The following is a 14613-nucleotide window of genomic DNA, read 5'->3' as shown; positions in this document are numbered from 1 at the left end:
TCGCCCGCCATGTGCACCACCCCCCTGAAAACAAGACCCCGAGCCTCCCGCTCTCCCCCCCTCCTCCACCGGGCCCCGTCCAGGCCCGGAGCCAGCGCCATGCTGCTGCGAAGCCCCGCCCCCTCCGGTCGGCGGCGCAACGACCGCCCGGACCGGGGAGAGTCGAGTACCGGCCGTTTAGCCAGGGGGACCGAACGGTCCTCCCCGGGCTCCGGGAGTCACGAGGTGGCCGAGGTGTAGGCCCAGGAGAAAAATGCGCCGGAGGCCGAGACCTCCGCGCGCGCAGCTGCACCTCACCTGTCCCGCCAACGTCCTCCTCGCCGTCCGCCAGGTCCCCCACGCGGTCCCGCAGCCAATCCGCGCTGTGCACCTCCGCCGCCCGTCGCAGCCGCGCGAAGAGTCCCTCCAGGTCGGCCATTGCAGAGAAGCAGCGAAAAACTGCCTCCTCTGTGTCACGCTGGGATCCAAATGATCCTCTAAGCCACACCCCTCCCTTTTATATGACCCCTCCCCTACACTAAACTTTCTTCCTGCAAACCTTTCCTCTCAGCTCCACCCATAAAGCTTAACCCTCTGTGTCCCTCATCCACACTGTCATGTCCAGCACTCCTTATCATTGCATTCCTATCCGTGCTTCTCTTTACAGGAAATAAACAGTTTGAGGTGTGGCTTGTCATGGTGAATGTTTCCTGTGCATACTCCATTAGCGGGGAAGGCAACAGCATGGATTCCTTTACTATGCTTTATCGAATGTTTGGCCTCCAGAAGACGATGCTGATGTGTGAGCAATAGGCTGAACAGAAAAAGAGGAGAAGGGCATCCAGGCGCTACTGGGCACATCCAATTTTCTCTTATGCCGCGTACACACGATCGGACTATCCCGGCTTTCTTCTTCGTCGTCGTCGCCGCCGTTCGGGGGTCTTCTTCCGACTTCGGGGTCTTGTCCTGCTCTTCGGGGGTCTTGTCCCCCTCTTCGGTTCTTCTGCCGGGCCTCCGTTTTCTTCTTCCAGCTCTTTTACTGCCGCTGTCGCCATTGCCACCGTGGCCGCCCTTCTTCTCTTGTCCTTCTTCCTTGCAATGTTGACATGACGGGGCTGTCCAGGGTAGAAGACCAGGATCCGGTCTCTACCTATGAAGGAGCTGTCAGGTACATGCGCCACGGTATTGTTGTGGTGCTTGAGCCGGATCCTGACCAACCAGGCACCTGTCCAGACCCCGCGTCTTTCTGGCCGCAATGACAGGGACGCGTTGTGCGGCAACTTATATAGGGACAAGGGGTGGGGTCATGGGTGACCCCTCCCCTTATGATGTCACAGTCCCAGAGGATGCTGGGACTGTGACATCATAAGGGGGTGGGGTCCCAGACCCATTTTATGAATGACCCGAAAGAGAAGAGTCCCAATTGGCTGCTGAGGAGGAGGGAGGAGAAGGAAGCCACTGCGATGCCTGTGGAGAGCAGGGGAAGGGAAAGCCATCACCACCACCGCTGCCGAAGCCCAGAGAAGCGCTGCCCACCATAGATAGGGTAAGTGCACCAGACCCACCTGACCCCGGTGACCAACCGACTGACCGGGGGAGAGGTGCTTAATTATAATGAGGGGATATAATTGGGGATATTTTACTTAATTATCCTATTATCTGTTTATTTATTTTATATTAGATTATAAATATTAGAATATTTTATATTATATACCATTTTCAGACTTTTAGTATATTGTATAATTTTCACTTTATTCACTATATCTGGGCTCCCACAGTACAAAAAAGATGGAAATGCAATTATTTTAGTAAATATAAACTGCTACCTTTTCTCATCAGCAGTATATAGCAGTCTTGTGACTTCTATCAGTGTCTGGTTAAAGCTTGTAGAAGGAGTTTTCATTATCCTCTGACTGTCCTATGAGGCTACCGGACCCCTGACCCTCTGTCTGGACAGTGCTGATTGGCCCTGTGCTGACATACACCCTCCCAGAAAAAAAAACCCCAAAAAACTCTCTAGTAATACACACCAAACTGAGCATGTGCAGAGTACCTCTAATGCCGCGTACGCATGGCCGGAATTTCCGAATGAAACAGTCCGATGGGAGAATGGGAGCTTTTCATCGGATTTTCCCACCGTGTGCATGCCCATCGGTCTTTTTCTGTCGGCATTTCCGACAGACTTTAGATTGAGAGTCTGTTCTTAATTTTTCAGACGGAAAACCTTTCTATCGGATTTTCCGATGCAATTCCGACACGCAGAATTCTGACACACGCTCAGAAACAATTTGACTCCTGCTCGGAAGCATTAAACTTCCCTTTTTTAGTGCCGTCCAATGTGTTGTATGTCGCAGTGTTATTGACCATCGGAATTTGGTGTGACCGTGTGTAGGCAAGACAGTTTGAACGAAATTCCATTGGAATTCCGACGAGAAAACCATCAGAGCTTTTTCCTACGAGAATTCCGATCGTGTGTACGTGGCATAAGGCTCTGTACTATCAACAGATGAATTGGGGACAGTGGAAGAAGGGCGGATCAGAGAAGACAGGATCAAACAGCTGTTTTTTTATGCAAAGGATTAACCCCTTAGGTTCCACAGAGAGTACAGCAAGCATGCTTTCCTACATATACCATATCAGACTGATTTTACCATTGTGGGTTTAGTAACACTTAGCCCTTGTACACACGGTCGGAGATTCCGACGGAATGTGTCCTATCGGACCGTTTTGTCAGATAATCCGACTGTGTGTGGTCTCCATCGGACTGTTTCCGTCAGAATATCCGACGGACCAAGTTTTCCAACTTGTCCGTAAAATTTTCTATCAAAATGCTCCAATCGGACATACTCCGATCATGTGTAGCCTACTCCGACGGACAAAGTGCCACGCATGCTCAGATCAAATTCCTAGACCAAAGCTATTGGCTACTAGCCTGAACGTAGTCCCTTCGTAACGAAATAACGTCATCACGTTATGTACAATCGGATTTTCTGACAACTTTGTCCAACCGTATGTATGCAACAGTTTCGAAAAAAAATCCGTTGGACAAAATCCAATGGATTTGGTTGTCAGAATGTCCAACCGTGTGTACAAGGGCTTACACAGCCTATTTGCCTTAGGGAAATGAAATCCATGGCATAACAAAAAAAAAAAAAGTTCAAACATCCAATATTTCTTTTTTTTTTAATATATATATAAATTTTGATGATCTGACCAAAAGCTCTTTTGACCCTACTTCTCCTGGGGATCACAGGAGTGCAGAACGAAGTATGTCACTCAGCCGATCCAGACTCGAGAGATCCTGACTTAACTGTCGGGATCCACCCAAGTGCCTAGACTTGCAGCTGGCCCCTCCACAGCCCAGCACTCCATTGAGCACTGGAGGGGCAGAGCAGAGAGCCAGATACTAACAGCGTCTCTTCCCGCTGAAGACTGAGAACTGAGTAATCAGCGGCATTTGATCGCTCAGTTCTCTGTGTAGAGACGGCGGCTGCATCCACCTAGCTGAGTATAAATGTTTTTTTTTTTTTTTAATCCTGAACTCCACTTTTAATTTACTCAAAGAGCTTTTGAAAATTAAAAAAAAAAAAACACCAACATAACAGCATTTCTTTTTTTTAATAGGTAGCGCTAAAAGTAAATAAATGCCTTCTTTTAACTTACATGCGAGTTGAAGTTGAGAATGTGATAAATAAGGTCACTACACAAAGAATATATATTTTTTTATTTTTAAGACTTGAAGTATGAAGAGTAAAATGATTTAATTTGTGTATAAAAAAAAATTTGGGGGAAAAAAATACCAATAAAATACTGGAAATATTTCCTGGTCAACAACGATAAAGGATTTTTTTGTGTTATATTGTTCCTTCTTTTTTTTTTTTCTTTGCTGCTAAATACATGCACAACATTGTGTATAAGTTGTAAGCTGTCTTTGCAGTTTCCATAACTTTTTATGATAAAAAAAAAAAAACTCTTTTTTGTTTGTTTCAATTTATTGTTTAAATTTTTATTTATTTTTACTGTATTTTGCTTTAGTAGGAGTGGTGGAGACATCTGAAGGACCCAATTCTGGGGCTTGTGGCTCCCCAGTCGGTGTATCTCCTGTACTTTCAGGTCTCAGGTAATACTGACGTCCCCTGTAGTTGGGCTCCTCATAGAACATCCTGTGCCCATCTTGGACCTGGACGGAGTGGATGTCATGGTGGCAAGATCTCTCCTGGACATGAGGACAACCTTGGTGCTGTTAAAATGAAAGAAAACAAAATGAGATATAGAAAAGGGTAACAAATGTAAAAGAAGGCCAACTTGATAAAAGGTCAGAAGTAAGGAAAGTTTTTTGCTTGTCATGATGAGCTCGGCAAATGTCTCTCCATACCTTGGTTCCTACCATAACAGACAAGGCTGTGTTGTGAACCAAGCTTTCTTTTTCTACACTCTAGACTGCATTTCCTCATAGTTCTATACCAAGTATCTACTTCTTTTATTTTAATCTTCCTTGTTTCAATAACTTTATGATAGTCTGAATTTACTATAATCTGACATAAAAGGCAGCCACCAGCCTGCAGGCAGGTGCAGTTTGTTTCCTCCACTGTAGGTGGCGCTCAACTGAGTGGCACCGCAGCAAGGGGGAGAGAATTCCAAGGGAAACACCGTTTCTCCATGGTTTCCTGGGTCAGCGGAGCAGCATTCTAGTTGGTTACGCTGCGTCCATGTCACCCTCAGTGGCCTTCTTGGGTCAGCAGGGCCTATTTAAAGAGGAAGTAAACCCTGATGGGTTTACTTCCTCTTTCATTCCCTGCAAAGGCAAAGCATAATGGACTACTATGCATCGCATAGTAGCCCATTATGTGTCACTTACCTGACACAGGAGCCAGCAAAGTCGCCGCTGTCCCCTGTAGTCCGCCGCATCCATCTTGCTGGTGGCGTCTCGCAGCTCCGCCGCTGTCATTCGGCGAAGCCGCGATGACGTCACCCCTGCGCATGCGCACGGGAGTCGACACGCGCGGCAGCTCCATTCTTGGAAATGCCACGCTCAGTGCGCCTGCATGCCGCTGTCTACGGCGCATGCGCCGTAGACAGCGGTGCCCGTTTTCAGGCAAATATCTCCTAAACCATATAGGTTTAGGAGATATTTCTTGGACCTACAGGTAAGCCTTAATCTAGGCTTACCTGTAGGTCAAAGTGGTTTGTAAGGGTTTACAACCACTTTAAGTCCCTGCCCCTGGGTTTTGGCGTGGGCTTCTTGCATCTGGATAGTGTAGACAGAGAGACCCCCCCCCCCCCTGCTGGTTAGGGAAAGCAACTAACAGTAAGGAAATGTTCCTGGCAAGGAGGGAAAGATTAGGGACTCACTATCCTGAATAGAAGCTTCACTTTTGAGCTGGACCAGCCAAGCCACACTTCACCCCTTGCAGCAAATGCTGCCAGCACCTCCCCTTCTCTACATCTGACTACATTGAACTGTGAGTTGTTTCCCTAGCGGTGTTCTACCACCTGGGTGTTAGTAACTTTGGCATTCTGACTAATGCAAGTTCCAAGTTTAGCTATAACCGCACTCTGTGTATTTATTGCTCGCTCCATGCTGCACCTCCACACAATCCTTAAGCCTCGTACACACAATCAGATTGTTGTCCAACAAAACCATGGAATTTTGTCTGAAGGGCGCTGGCCCAAACTTGTCTTGCATACACACGGCCACACAATTGTTGGCCAATAAATATGAACGTAGCAACATACTACATAGTTTTTCAGCTCTTTAGCGTCACCCTTTTGGCTCCTTCTGCTAATTTCGTGTTAGTAGAAGTTTGATGAGTGTTGATTCGCGCTTTTCATTTCCCGCTTTTCATTTCACGCTTTTCATTTCGGGCTTTTCATTTCGCGCTTTTCATTTCGGGCTTTTCATTTCATTTCTGAACGGCTGTTTGTCGACCGGCCATGTTGCGGAATCGGAGGAGATAACGTGTTATTTATAATTAGTCTTGGAGTTATTGCTTTGACCCAAGTCCAGTCCAGGACCGGGAATTAGGAGGAATTCTTGGACCAAAAATTGGTTGCTTTATTAATGGTGACCAATTATGTCATATGCCTTTGCTGCTGGAGCTCCTGGAGAATAATCCATCCATTTCATAATTTGGCGCATCACGAATGTTAATTCTCCATTACAAAAGCTAGTTTACAAGACCGACTGCTTCTGCTTCCGAGCAAGCGTGTGTACACAAGTCCATTGGACAAAAGAAATTCTGACAACACACATTTGTTGGTGGAAAATTTGAGAACATGCTAGCCAACATTTGTTGGCGGAAAGTCCGACAACAATTGTCAGATGGAGCATACACACGGTCGGACTTTCCGCCAACAAGCTCACATCCAACATTACCCGCCGGAAAATCCAATCGTGTGTACGGGGCTTAAAGTGGATGTAAACCCCTTACAACCACTTTAACCTACAGGATAGCCTAGATTAAGGCTTACCTGTGGGTGCAAGAAATATCTCCCAAACCTAAAAGGTTTAGAAGATATTTTCAGGAATAGCGGCACACTGAGCGTGCCGTTTCTAACGGCGATCATGCCATCAGTGGCGACACCAGCGCGCATGCGCGGGAATGACGTCATCGCGGCTCTGGCCAGTCGCAGCGCCGGAGCTGCGATATTCGGAAGTCACTCCGGGATAGATGGCGGCGGTGGAGGAGGCGAAATATTCATTTTAAAGATCTCAACAATGAAAGCCTGTGTGTTATCACCTGGGGACTCAGAAGACCAGACTTAATGGAGTCATTGTGGCCCATCCACTGCTGGAAGTCAGGATACTCTCCTCTATGGAGGAAGTACTGGTGTCCTTTGTAGTTGGGTTGCTCATACAGGATCCAGTTCCCACTTTCCACACGGATGGAGTGGCAGCATCTGAAGTTTGAGGACAGGTCAGGACAGTCAGAGCTACACTCGTAAGAACGACCCTGGAAGTTCTTGTCCTCGTAGAAAGTGATCTGCCATAAAAAAAAAAAAAAAAGTTTTTTTCGTAAAAAAATGTCTGCTATTATATTATGAAAAAATACTCAGATCTGTCAGATCACAGACCGTGCTACAGAGGCTATGATGAGATACAGGCGTAGATGGAAGGACCCACACTCAGTGTCGCCACCCCTAGAAATCACAACCCCCAAGGGTGCGATCAGTATCAGAAAAGTTTTTATTTTAGTAAGGGGTCCGGCGCCACTGTTAGTTGGCTCCAGTGGGGTGTGTACATAAGTTGAGAGTACACGCACACCACTAGCCTAAAAAACACAGTGATTGTCAGGTAGATCTCAAATCCTCTACAGCGGAGTGTATATGTAAGTTACAGAGGGAGGGGGGTGTGTACAAACCAACCCTCAAGCAGGCCTCTACTATTATAAGAAGATAATCTCTATCACCAATAATTCCTATAGCCGTCCAATAGGGTGCCACCAATACTAGCTATGCATACACTCTCTGGACACATACCTGAGCATCAGAAATTAATACTATAATACATAACTTACAGTGATTACGTGCAGGAGTGATAAAGGTGTATATAATAATAAACCACTTGAATTAGGAAATATATTGTGAAAGTGTCCTGGTAGATAAATATGGAGTAACAAATTACAATAACCACACTGAGCACTATATCCTCAGATAAAATAGTTAGTGAATGGTTATAAAAATATGAAAAAGAATTTGTGAGAGTATGTAACAGGCACAAAAAACTTATTATATGGGTAATAAAGATATTGATATGTAATAAACAGTGCAAAAAAATTTGTTATAAAAAATTTATATAAACCCCAGAAATAGCATAACCTATATAGTGCAGTCCAAAAATTGAAAAAAATTAGTAATTAATAGTCCACAAATTCTTCAAGAAAGTGCAATAGGTGAAAAGTGACTGGTGCTCGGAGACAAAAGAAATTTTCAGGTGACTTCCGTGCTCACCCCCTTAGCTCCCCACTCACCGGAACTATGAGCCCACGAAGGGCAGTCAGGCCCGTAGGTATCACACAGCAAACGTTGATGCGCTGATGGAAGGTATTGTGAAGATTGTAATCCTGATGAGCAGGTAGAGCTGATGCTGATATTCAGAGTTTCCTCAGGAGAAAAAGAGGGGGGAGGGTTCCATAGTGTAGTAATTCCAACGAAAGTGTAAGTTGTTTAAAAACGATATGCTTTATTCACACATCAGTATCCAGACAAGAGATGTGTTTTACAAAAAATCATAAAAAAACATAAAAAATATATATAAAAAAGTTCCACAAAAAATTATTTCTACAAAAGATTTTTTCACAGGAGACCTATGGGGGTATATGTTGTAACACCCCAATGTGGCACAAAGGACAATCAGTTCAAAGGAGTACAAAAAAGGAGATATATCTAAATAATGTTGAAAAAATGATAATATTGAAAAAAAAAAAAAAATAAATAAAAATAAAAAATAAAAATAATGATACTAAAAATCTATATAAGAAACTCTGTATAGCACAGAGTATGTGATATCTTTAAATGTATGCACCTCTCCACTGCCAGGAGCCCTCAACCGGGCCCTGGTAGAGTGTGAACTCAGGCGCTAACAGAAAGAGGGGGGTAGGCAGGGTTAGGTAGACAGGGGGGCACAGCATATCTGTCTATTCCCCCAAGCACAAATAATCACGCCACTTCCGGATTATCATTACGTGGAACGCAGGGTGGAACGCACGCCAGGTACGGCTGCCTACGTGCCTGACTCCGTGCTAAGACTGGGTACTGCTAGCTCCCACACAGGTGGTAGGTTTAGACTCCCGTGTGCGGACTGACGGTGGAGGTGCCTCTCTCCCCCCAGCCTGTAGCTTTGGACGCAGCGGCTTTTGTGCTTGGGGGAATAGACAGATATGCTGTGCCCCCCTGTCTACCTAACCCTGCCTACCCCCCTCTTTCTGTTAGTGCCTGAGTTCACACTCTACCAGGGCCCGGTTGAGGGCTCCTGGCAGTGGAGAGGTGCATACATTTAAAGATATCACATACTCTGTGCTATACAGAGTTTCTTATATAGATTTTTAGTATCATTATTTTTATTTTTTATTTTTATTTTTATTTATTTATTTATTTTTTCAATATTATAATTTTTTCAACATTATTTAGATATATCTCCTTTTTTGTACTCCTTTGAACTGATTGTTTGTCCTTTGTGCCACATTGGGGTGTTACAACATATACCCCCATAGGTCTCCTGTGAAAAAATCTTTTGTGGAAATAATTTTTTGTGGAACTTTTTTATATATATTTTTTATGTTTTTTTATGATTTTTTGTAAAACACATCTCTTGTCTGGATACTGATGTGTGAATAAAGCATATCGTTTTTAAACAACTTACACTTTCGTTGGAATTACTACACTATGGAACCCTCCCCCCTCTTTTTCTCCTGAGGAAACTCTGAATATCAGCATCAGCTCTACCTGCTCATCAGGATTACAATCTTCACAATACCTTCCATCAGCGCATCAACGTTTGCTGTGTGATACCTACGGGCCTGACTGCCCTTCGTGGGCTCATAGTTCCGGTGAGTGGGGAGCTAAGGGGGTGAGCACGGAAGTCACCTGAAAATTTCTTTTGTCTCCGAGCACCAGTCACTTTTCACCTATTGCACTTTCTTGAAGAATTTGTGGACTATTAATTACTAATTTTTTTCAATTTTTGGACTGCACTATATAGGTTATGCTATTTCTGGGGTTTATATAAATTTTTTATAACAAATTTTTTTGCACTGTTTATTACATATCAATATCTTTATTACCCATATAATAAGTTTTTTGTGCCTGTTACATACTCTCACAAATTTTTTTTCATATTTTTATAACCATTCACTAACTATTTTATCTGAGGATATAGTGCTCAGTGTGGTTATTGTAATTTGTTACTCCATATTTATCTACCAGGACACTTTCACAATATATTTCCTAATTCAAGTGGTTTATTATTATATACACCTTTATCACTTCTGCACGTAATCACTGTAAGTTATGTATTATAGTATTAATTTCTGATGCTCAGGTATGTGTCCAGAGAGTGTATGCATAGCTAGTATTGGTGGCACCCTATTGGACGGCTATAGGAATTATTGGTGATAGAGATTATCTTCTTATAATAGTAGAGGCCTGCTTGAGGGTTGGTTTGTACACACCCCCCTCCCTCTGTAACTTACATATACACTCCGCTGTAGAGGATTTGAGATCTACCTGACAATCACTGTGTTTTTTAGGCTAGTGGTGTGCGTGTACTCTCAACTTATGTACACACCCCACTGGAGCCAACTAACAGTGGCGCCGGACCCCTTACTAAAATAAAAACTTTTCTGCTATTATATTAGTCTAATTATTATATGGACCATTACTTAAAGGTTTAATAAACTAAAGTTGACCAATCAACTAAAATATAGTTACAAAATTCAATCAATCATTCTCATAGTCATTGCCACATAATGTTGCCAGAAGATGCCTCACTTGCTTATGGCCATGTGACCCATGCCATGGCACAAGTCATGTGTTGTGTTCCTGCAGTTCATTATGTCAGCCAGAGAGCTGCTTAACCACTTCCGCCGCCATAAGGTTTTACCCCCTTAATGACCAGGCCATTTAATTTCAATATGGCACTTTAACTGACAATTGCGTGGTCGTGTGCGACGCTGTACACAAATAAAATTTATGTCCCTTTTTTCCCACAAATAGAACTTTCTTTTTGCTCTATAAACAAAACAATAGCGACAATTTTGAAAACAATAAATAAATATATAAAACCCATCCAATAAAAAATAAATAAAAATAAAAATCGAAATCTCTTCATCAATTTAGGCCAATATGTATTCTGCTACGTATTTTTGGTAAAAAGAATTCCCAAAAAGCGCATATTGATTGGTTTGCGCAAAAGCTACAAAACGATGAGATATTTTTATAGCATTTTTCTTTCTGTTTATTTTTTTTTTACTAGTAATGGCGGTGATCAGCGATTTTTGGTGGGACTGCGACATTGTGGCGGAGAGATCGGACACCTAACTGACACTTTTGACGCTTTTTTGGGGACCAGTGACATTATTACAGTGATCAGTGGTAAAAATAATATATGCACTGTTACTGTACTAATGACACTGGCAGAAAAGGGGTTAACATCAGGGACGATCAAAGGGTTAATTGTGTTCCCTGGGTGTGCTTACAAACTGAGGGGGGGGGGGGGGGTGGTCTGACTAAATGAAGACAGAAATCGGTGCAGAAACAGGAACAGAAGATCTCTATCTTCTTCCCTGTCAGAACGGCGATCTGCCTTTTTACATAGGTCGATCACCGTTCTGCCTCTCAGGGAAATGATCAGGGGTGGCTGGCAGGCATCAAACACATCCCCTATGTCCAATCAGCGCACAATCGCGCCTCTAGCACCTCCCAGTGGCTATTGTAGGGAACGAAGTATAGGTATGTCATTTCACGCAATAGAGCTGACCAGCCGCAGTAAATTTGCGGTAGGCGGTCGGCAACTGGTTAAAGCATATATCCAGACAATTAATTTTTCTCCTGGTTTTGTATAGATTGTGCAGAAGGTTAGATTCCCTCTCTGGTTTTTAAGTCTACCCGACGCTCTGTTAAAGAGATTTTCCCTCTTCTGACAATATTATCCCAGACAGGAAGTGAGGGAAGCTCTCCAAGAGTAACAGAAAATACGGGAAGGGGAAGGCTAGAACAAGGGGTGCCAACTGTCCATAAATTTACGGACGGTTTATACAAATCACCTGATTTTTTACACTGTCCATAAAAGTCCATTATGGACAGAGGCTGCCCATAAAAAATATGGCTTTGGGCTCAGCCTCAGACAGGGCAGGGGTGGGTGGTTGGGTCTTGGTTGGTAACATCTGTGGACTCTGAAGTAAGGGAGAACTTTGTGGACTGTGATGTAAAGGGGACCTCTTTGGACCCTAATGTAAGGGAGAACTTTGTGGACTGTGATGTAAAGGGGACCTCTGTGGACTCTGGTGTAAGGGAGAACTTTGTGGACCGTGATGGAAAGGGGAACTCCGTGGACTCCGATGTAAGGTAGAACTTTGTGGACTGCGATGTAAAGGGGAACTCTGTGGACTCTGAAGTAAGGGAGAACTTTGTGGACTGTGATGCAAAAGGGAACTCTGTGGACTCTGAAGTAAGGGAGAACGTTGTGGACCATAATGTAAAGGGGACCTCTGTGGACTCTGAAGTAAGGGAGAACTTTGTGGACTGTGATGTAAAGGGGAACTCTGTGGACTCTGATGAAAAGGTAGAACTTTGTGGACTGTGATATAAAGTGGAACTCTGTGGACACTGAAGTAAGGGAGCACTTGGTGGACCGTGATGTAAAGGGGACATCTGTGGATCCTAATGTAAGGGAGAACTTTGTGGACTGTGATGTAGGATAGAACTTTGTAAACTGCTATGTAAGGGGAACTCTGTGGACTGTGATGTGAAGGGGGAGGCTCTATGGACTCTTGTGTGGTGACCAGAGACCCGCTTACATCAGAGTTTCCCTTTACACCAGAGTCTGTAGCATCCCCCCTTACATCAGACTCCACAGACTTCCCCTTTACATTACATCATTGTTTGAAAAGGGTTTGCACTTTAAAGGGGAACCCTGCAGACTCCAATGTACAGGGGAACTCTGTGTTCGGTAATATTAACCTGACCTAAAAGGACAAATATGTTTTTTGCCTTTTTTTTATACCTTAAACACATTGCTAGTACACTAGATACACATTGGTACCGTACCTTAAAGTGGTTGTAAAGGCACAATGTTTTTTTTACCCACATGCATCCTTTGTGCAGCAGCCCCCCCCTCCCAGCACCCCTAATACTTACCTGAGCCCCCTCTAGATCCAGCAATGTCCATGAGAGCCTTTGCTCTTGGGGGGACTCGCACTTCTCATTGGCTTCTGGCAGCAGTGGAATCCACAGCCAGTGAGCCAATCAGAAGACAGGGAGGGGCAGGGCCGAGCCGTGGTTCCGTGTCTGAATGGACAAAGCAAGCTGCCTGCTGTGGGGGGCACCCGGCAGGAGGGAGGAGCCAGGAGCGCCAGCACGGGACCCGGGAAGAGAATTATCAGGGCAGCTCTGGGCAAAGCTATTGCATACAGCAGGTAAATGTAACATGTTTGTTATTTTAAAAAAAAAGCAGAATACAAGGCTTTAATCTTGCTTTAAATATTGATCTGTGCCTTGTTTTGCTCTGAAAATAGTAATTTTATGTATTTTTTTGCAGTGTCAGTAAAAATGTGGCTGTTGTCAGTAAATTTCTTGTGTTAGATCAGTAAAAAAATCAAATTGGTGCTGTCAGTAAATTTCACTTTGGAAGGTTGGCAACACTGGGCAGAACTCATCATATTCTTCATTCTAGTATCTCATATCATTCATCCCCCACCTTCCCCGCTCTCCACTGATCCCGGGTTCATGGCCAACGGAGACACCGCACCAATCCCACAGGCAAAGAAAACGGGCGGCACACCAATACACCACTCAGATATTTACAAAACATTTAGAAAACCACATCACCGGGTTTTTATTTCTGTCTGTGACCCGGTTGCCAATCAGCTTCTGTGCTTCGTGTGGTCAGTTTAGAACAGGGGTCTCCAAACTTTCTGAACAAAGGGCCACTTTACTTGTCCCTCAGACTTTGAGGGGTCCGGACTGTGGCCAGTGGGAGTAGAAAATTCCTTGGCATCAATGGTAGTAAAGAATGCTCCATTATTGGTGTCTTTGGAAGGAACAATGCCCCATCATTGGTATCAGTAGGAAGAATAGTGCCCCATTATTGGTGTCAGTGGGAGAAATAGTGCCCGATCATTAGTTTCAGTGGGAGAAATAGTGCCCCATCATTAGTGTCAGTGGGAGAAATAGTGCCCCATCATTGGTGCCAGTGGAAGGAATAGTGACCCATCATTGGTATCAGTGGGATGAATGATGCCCCATCATTGATGTTGGTAGGAGGAATAGTGGTCCATCACTGGTGTCGGTGGGGGGAACCGTGCCCCATCATTGGTATCAGTTGGAGGAATAATGCCCCATCATTGGTGCCAGTGGAAAGAATAGTGCCCCATCATTGGTGTCATTGGGAGGAATAGTTCCGCATCTTTGTTGTCAGTGGGAGAAATAGTGCCCCATCATTGGTATCAGTGGGATGAATAGTGCCCCATCATTGGTGTCAGTAGGAGGAATAGTGTCCCATCATTGGTGTCAATGGGAGGAATAGTGCCCCATCATTGGTGTCAATGGGAGAAATAGTACCCCATCATTGGTGTAGGTAGGAGGAATTATGCCCCATTATTGATGTAGTTGCATCGGTGGGAGAAATAGTGCCCCATCATTGGTGTAGGTGGGAGGAATAGTGCCCCATTATTGGTGTCAGTGGGAGGAATTATGCCCCATTTTTGATGTAGTTGCATCAGTGGGAGGAATAGTGCCCCAAGGGCATAATAAAGGCAGGCAGTGGGCCACATCCGGCTTTGGAGACCCGTGGTTTAGAACAAGGAAGAAAGGTGACTTCAGATGAAAGAAGAACATGATAATGATAGAGACTATGATTTATAAAATACACACAAATCTATATATTTAGGGTAATATACACTTTAATATTACTAAACT

General features: G+C 44.2%; 1 protein-coding gene across 1 annotated transcript in view; it reads right to left on the bottom strand.

The window, feature by feature from the left end:
* Positions 1–3755: 3755 nt before the first annotated feature.
* LOC143976218 (gamma-crystallin-3-like) overlaps positions 3756–14613 on the bottom strand; it is a 39053-nt gene continuing 28195 nt past the window's right edge. The window contains exons 2-3 of the mRNA XM_077478633.1: positions 6720–6962; positions 3756–4219 (exon numbers count right to left, since the gene is read on the bottom strand). Of these exons, the coding sequence (XP_077334759.1) occupies positions 3986–4219; positions 6720–6962 (477 nt within the window). The 3' untranslated portion in view covers positions 3756–3985. The remainder of the gene's footprint in view (positions 4220–6719; positions 6963–14613) is intronic.

This window comes from Lithobates pipiens, unplaced genomic scaffold, assembly GCF_037356315.1.
Source record: "Lithobates pipiens isolate NorthernLeopardFrog02 unplaced genomic scaffold, aLitPip1_a1.2 Scaffold_13, whole genome shotgun sequence".
In the NCBI taxonomy this organism is placed as follows: Eukaryota; Metazoa; Chordata; class Amphibia; order Anura; family Ranidae; genus Lithobates; species Lithobates pipiens.
Note: the sequence above shows the minus strand (reverse complement) of the source record. Positions and strands in the feature narration are given on the sequence as shown.